Below are 6,837 nucleotides of genomic sequence, written 5' to 3'. Positions count from 1 at the left end.
AATGTAATACAAATCACAAGTACAGCATTAACTGCAAAGAAAGAAGGGTGGTAAATCAAACTATAAAGTTGCAGGATTCTAAATTTGTACAAGTGACACATTATTAACATAAAGAAAATGTAAAAAAGTTAAGGACATATATCCTGATCCCAAGAGATCCCAATAACATGCAGAGATAGAGATAAAAAAGTCAACAATTAAAACAATTAAAAAATGGTAGGCCTTTAATCCAACCATATCAATAATTACATTAATTAGAAACATTCCAAATAAAAGGCAGAAATAGATAAAAAGGGAAGACTTAACTATATGCTATCTACAGGAGACTTGCTTTAAATATAAAGACACAGGCTGAAAGTAAATTGATAGAAAAGATAGAACCTGCGTTTAGTAGGCAAATGAAGGCTTATTTTAGTAATGGAATGGCTGGCTATATGAATACCAGATAAAGTAGACTTCAAGACAAATAATTATTTCAAAAGATTTAAAAAAACACACATTCAGTAATATTAACAGGGGCACATCACTGAGGAACCACAATAGATGTAAGGTGAATGCTATCATGAGAACCTCAAAGTATATGAAGCGAAAATTGATATAATAAAGGGGAAAAGACAAATTTACACCAAATGAAAGTTGACAATTTTAACTCATATCTCTCAACAATTTTAATAGACTAGCTAGACACCAATCTTCCAAAAAACATATTCAGCAAGAACATTTCTTGCGTTGATCTTTCTGATCAAAAAAATACTATCAGTCATCTTATCTGACTTCTACAGAACCCTATATCCAAAAACTACAGAATATAAATCTTCAAAATTCATAAAACAAACCATACACTGAGCTATAAAACAAGTCTGGATGCATTTTAAAACATTAAAATCATGATTAAACACAGTCCTAAATAATCCACGTCACACAAGAAATCAAAAAGGAAACTATAAAAAAACATAAGCACTACTGTAATCTTCTACAAGATAACAAAGAACCATTTCTTTGCAGCCAGGAAGAGGCAAAGTGTTCTTAGGACACAAAAAATAGGGAAAAACATATATAAAATTCAGACTTCATAAAATTTAGAATATGTGCTGATCAAAAGATAACGTTAAGAAAATGAAAGGAAAGCCAGACTAGGAGAAAAATATTTCTACAGTAGGAGAAAAATATTACTATGGCCTGTATCAGACAAAGTACTTGTGCCCAGAATTTATAAACAGCTCCAATAACGCTGTAATAAAAAGACAACCCAAAATTTTAAAGGACAAAAATGTTCTGAAGAGGGACCTCACAAAGAAAGACATACTTGTGGCCGAAAAGCAAATAAACAAGAACACATTACAAGTCATCAGGAAAATGCACATTAAAATTACAATGACGCACCAGCATACACAAAGCAGAATGGCTACTACTTAAAAAAGGACAACCAACTACTGATAAGGATGTAGAGTGACAGAAAGGTTCACATGCTGTTGGTGGTAGTTTAAACAATTACTCGCACCTCCACTTGTAGGTATTTACCCAAGAGAAATAAACATATGCCTACAAAAGAGAACAAGAATCTTCACAGGAGATTTTCATAAGAGTCAGACAGAAAACACTACACATTGAATAAGTACTAATATGAATATTTAGAACAAGCAAAACCAATAGATGGTGGGAAAAATGAGAATACTGATTACCCTGGGGCAGAAGGCAATGAGTATTGACCGGGAGGGAGCATGAGTGAATTTTCTGCAGGACTGAAAATGTTCCACACCTCAGTAGGCTTTGGGTTATACAGAAATAAACACCTGTCCAATTCATTCAATGGTACACTTAAGAATTTTACATTTCACTACATGTAAATTCTTGCTAAATTAAAAAACAACAAATATTAGCTTTAGTTTGTGCAATGCCCAAGTATTAGTGGGTGAACTATATTCATGTCTTAAACTTAGTTTGCAATGCATCTAGAACATAGTAAGATTAATATTTATTTGATAAAACAAAATATTAGAATCTTAGTGCTGGGAATACGTGTGTCCACTGTACAATTGTTTCAACATTTCTCCTGTGTAAAACTTATAATCAAATCTGGGGAGGGGGGGAGAAGAAAAACAAAAGACATTTCGGTATTTCTGTTGGGATGTTTCTTCCCATCTCCAACCCCTAGGTTTCTTTTCTTCCCTTTAGAACATTATAACACATGGACACATCAGCTGAATAACCTATTTCTCACGCCAACTCCTTAAGCTCGGACATACTGCTTCTTTATATATTGACTTTGAACCAATTCTAAATTTGATTCATAGTCACCAAAATTTTGACTTGGTTGATCAGAAGTGGGTTCCACAAATCTGGGAAAAAGAAAATCAAGAACTGTAATTGAATGCTTATAGACAACTCAAGTTGAAAACAACCACCATCAAATATGGGACTTATGATATGTTAACTATATACCTTTATACGGGTTACCTCACATGAGGTCGACACTATTGCTGTGGAGGAGGAATGTGAGGCACGGAGATATATGGCCTAATGTCATACACCTATTAAATAGCAGACATCCCAACAGACACAAGGTAAATAGATTTATTACTCTTATCTCCATTTATTACTCTCACTCTTTAAAAGAATAAGAAGTTGAAATACAACTAGGTAAACTGTATCTGACATGATAATATCAAGCAATTAAATTCCCCAAACTTGGTCCTATTATATACTACTTATCAGTTCTGTATCAATGAACTTTTTCATTATGAAAACTAGACTGATATCACAGTAAAGGCAAAATGCCAATATTTAGTGACTACCACTGAACCCTTATCAATTCAGGAATCTAAGATAAAGTGATAACTAAAATACAATTTTAGTACCTCGTATTTCAAAATGGGCTATCTTCAATATAGAATTCTATTAACCTGAGGTGCACCACAGTGGGTCAAAAATCATCAATACCTATAGAGTATAAATAGAATCTGAAAGTAGCATAATTTGCTTACATTCCATTAAAAGTATCCCCAATCTGACCTTTCCCTAAAGATCATTAAAATACCCACAAAAATTAATCTTTGATTTCTTATCAAACATTACCACTCACTATAACTGAATTAAGAAACCAGTGATATAAACATATTTGACATCCGAAACAAACACACACATACACACAAAATAGCACTGTATACAAACTAAGTAAGGAAGTGGCTATCCAAGCCTATTCTAGGTAGACCAAAAAAAAAAACCAAAAAAAAACACACAGGGTAGGCAGAAACTTTGGAGTACCCAACCATTTAGTACCACTTTCCTCAAAAATGTAGAGAGTGTAACTCCAGTATGGAACACAGCTAGGTAGCTACAGAAGTAGCTGAGGTATCCTGGGAAGTGAAACTGGCAGTTGGCCAGAATGGAGAGAGGGGGGCCCAGACAACGGAGGAGGTGCAAAAAGGTCTGAGGAGTTAATTCTCATAAAGCTCCTAACACTATACCAGTTAATGAGAGCGTGCATAAACACACAAACAAATGTACACTTAACCAAAACCACCCCCAAAATATTTTAATACAGCAAAATCACACTGAATACAAATCTGCGAAATGGCTAAAATTGAGCTACAGGTAGCAACCTGAGTGAGATTCAGTGAAACACCTTAGAAATTATATCTTTAAAAACTGAAACTGTAGAGATATAAATAAAATTCACCAATGTGTCATCAGGCAAACATCAAGCCAAGCTGATGTTTTTATCAAACAGACAAACTTCAAAAAGGTACGGCCACTAATTTATTGAGAAATATACAAACTTGTCTAAAAAACAAGCTCATGCTACATAAGTCGATATTAATTTTATGTAAAAAAGGCAAGACAATCCATTTCTTAAATGTAATTATGTCTACATAGATCTTTAATGACGAAAGAAAAGCGATTTGCTAAGAAAACTAAAAAATTTTATACAACGTATAATCAACATTCACGACATCTTATTTCAAGGTGTTATAGTACACTGATACATTCCCTCTCTTTGCAACACTCCAGCTCAGCAACAAGTAGAAACTAAGGGAAAAATACACACCCTTAAGACCAGTAACCGAGCCAAGGCCTCAAGCATAAATATGGTGACAGAGGCCTTATAATATAAAGTCCAAACTGTCAAACCAGTCATGATTTTGGTGAGTCAGAGTCCCCGTGACAAAGGTGCTAAATAGGAAAAGAGGAGATAAAGAAAAATAAAAAACAAAAATCTCCCACTTGAAGTAAGCAAAGCAAGACACCAATAGACAAGAAGAAAATTAGTGCTAATAGATACAACAATTTCAATCAAAACATGATTTCAATCAAAACATGATTTTACCTTCAACAGAAACTGTTACAAGATCTCTTATTTGAGGGCGACAAATATACTTCTAAATAACTCACAGGTTAATAAAGAAGTCACAAGTGAAGTTTAATTAGAAACAAATGACAGATGAAAGCACTATGAATCAAAACTGAAATGATCCAGCTAAGCAGAGATTCATTTATAAAAAGACTGAAATGAGACCTGAGTTCAACTCAATGTACAGAGAAAACAAACACAGCTACCTATAGAAAGAAAGGTTAAATTAAACAATCTTCAGTTCGTCTGTATCTTTTCCAAACTTTTATGTTTGAAATACACAAATGACTCTTACCTCATCAGAAAAATAAAGAAAAAGAAACTCATATGGCTAAGAAACTCACAAAAAGATGTCCTGCTCCCTAGTAAGTAACGAAATGCAAAATAAAACTCCAATGGAATGCCACTTCACAGACATATTGGCAAAAATTCAGAAATAAAATCAAGTACAGGTAAGGATAAAGAAACAGCAGACCTACCATGCTCATGTGGAAGTGTTAAACTGTAAAACTACCTTGAAGGACAATGAAGATGTGCGTCATCCCCTATAATCAATCCCATTCCCAGATAAAGAGCCTACAGAAAAGACTGCATGTGCGCCCAGGGAGAAGCGCATGGACATTCACCCCAGCATGTATTAGCAATCAACCCAAATAAACCCTGCAGAATGGATTGTGGGAAATCTTCCTACTGGATAAATATGTAACAATGAAATTCAATAACTCAGTTACCTTTCACGATACTGATAAATTTCATAAATAATACGAAGAATAAGGCAAGTGAGATGAATACATACAATAAGAATCCATTTATAGACGTTTCAGAAATTGGCTAAATCTAATCATATAATAATATTCTGAGGGTCAAAGAATTTTATTTGTAATTCTGTTTTGTAAGAATTATGGTTTTTTGAGTATAGTCATGATTATAGGTTACAGTCATGATTAGGGCTGGCCAAGTGGCTCAGTTGGTTAAGAGCTCGCTCAACAGTGTGAGTACTGAGCAACAGGGTTGCTGGTTCGATTCCCAGCTCAAGCTGAGCTGCCAATAGGTGGCAGGATGGCTCAGCTAAAAAAAAATAAAAGAACAGTCATGATTAAAGGATGGGTTTTCTGTGTTGTCACAGTGAACGTAATTTAAAATTTAAAAGCTTGGAAGTTTAACACACACACACACACAATTTGAAGGGGCTGTTTCAGTGTCGGGTTATTTTTGTGCTGGGTCACCCCAAAGCCCACCCCTCCAGATCTCCCCTCACCACCATGGCACACCAAAGCCTTTAATAAACATCAAGAGTATTAACTATATAACCCTACCTCCTCCTCTGGACGTTTAGTTGCCACAAAGCGTGATCTCTCCCGTCTCATCTTGCCACCTCCATTACCTACTCCAGAGGGTAAACCATTGGCTGCAGACATACTGACATTTGGATAAGAAAGACCACTAGGGGGAAAAAAAAAAAAAAAGACAGAAAATTAAAACAAATGATATATTACTCTGGTCCATAATTTGTTAACTAACTGATAACCTAAAAATTAGAGAATTGCTAACAAGAAAACAAATATATAGCTGAATGTGATTTTAAAAGTTGATAGGGTCTCTCTCTCTCTCTCTCTCCCTACAATCTCACTGTGTGCCTTCTGGTGTTCCTTGTACCCACCAGGGCCTATATTCAGAGTGTCATAGAGCTAGCAGTGGACTGGGTCTCACATAATTTATACTTGATTGATTCAGAATTTGATGAAACACAAATTAACGTGGCACAGATTGATGGCTCTTTGAAAGCCTCTTGCAGCTCACCCGGTCAGAGGGAAACTCTACTAGACAAATGGAAACACAATTAACATGGCAAACATAGGTAGCAGTAATAATAGGAGTGTTTTTCAGAATCAAAGATAACCAGAGATGTTGTATGAAAAGACTATGTGGAAAACAAGCTTTACTGGAGAAGTTCAGGAAATGGAACCTTAAAATGTATTTAAGGTTGTATGTACAACCTGGATGGTAGTAATTTAGAAGTAATAAAGATAATGAAAGAAGAATTAACCAAAGCTACAGCCCTAATCATAATGGGCATACCTCAGAGATACTGCAGGTTCAGTTCTAGACCACAGCAATAAACCGAATGTTGCAATACAGTGAATCACACTATATTTTTGGTTTCTCAGTCTGTATAAAAGCTACATTTACACTATACAATAGTCTATTAAATGGGTAATAGCATGGTCTAAAATAATATACATACCTTAATTTAAAAATGCTTTGTTGATAAAAAAGGATAACCATCAAAACAAAAGCTAATAGACTTTTTTGTGTATAATGGTTCTATCGGGTTGTCGGAAAAGACATGACCCATTTTTGCAATGGAAAACAGAAAAAAAATACGTCATGCCTTTTCTGACAACCCAGTATTTTTCAACCTTCCTAATCTTCAAAAAAGGCTGATGTGAATCACATATAGGTCTTACAAATTAAATATAAACTTC

At 34.6% G+C, this 6,837-nt stretch overlaps 1 protein-coding gene across 3 annotated transcripts in view; it reads right to left on the bottom strand.

Moving 5' to 3' along the window:
- NUP153 (nucleoporin 153) overlaps positions 1–6,837 on the bottom strand; it is a 74,715-nt gene that overhangs the window by 35,848 nt on the left and 32,030 nt on the right. For all 3 annotated transcript variants that reach the window (XM_019633369.1, XM_019633370.1, XM_019633371.1), the window contains one exon: positions 5,668–5,794. In XM_019633369.1, coding sequence (XP_019488914.1) covers positions 5,668–5,794 — 127 coding nt within the window. The remainder of the gene's footprint in view (positions 1–5,667; positions 5,795–6,837) is intronic.

This window comes from Hipposideros armiger, unplaced genomic scaffold, assembly GCF_001890085.2.
Source record: "Hipposideros armiger isolate ML-2016 unplaced genomic scaffold, ASM189008v1 scaffold_1292, whole genome shotgun sequence".
NCBI lineage: Eukaryota > Metazoa > Chordata > Mammalia > Chiroptera > Hipposideridae > Hipposideros > Hipposideros armiger.
Note: the sequence above shows the minus strand (reverse complement) of the source record. Positions and strands in the feature narration are given on the sequence as shown.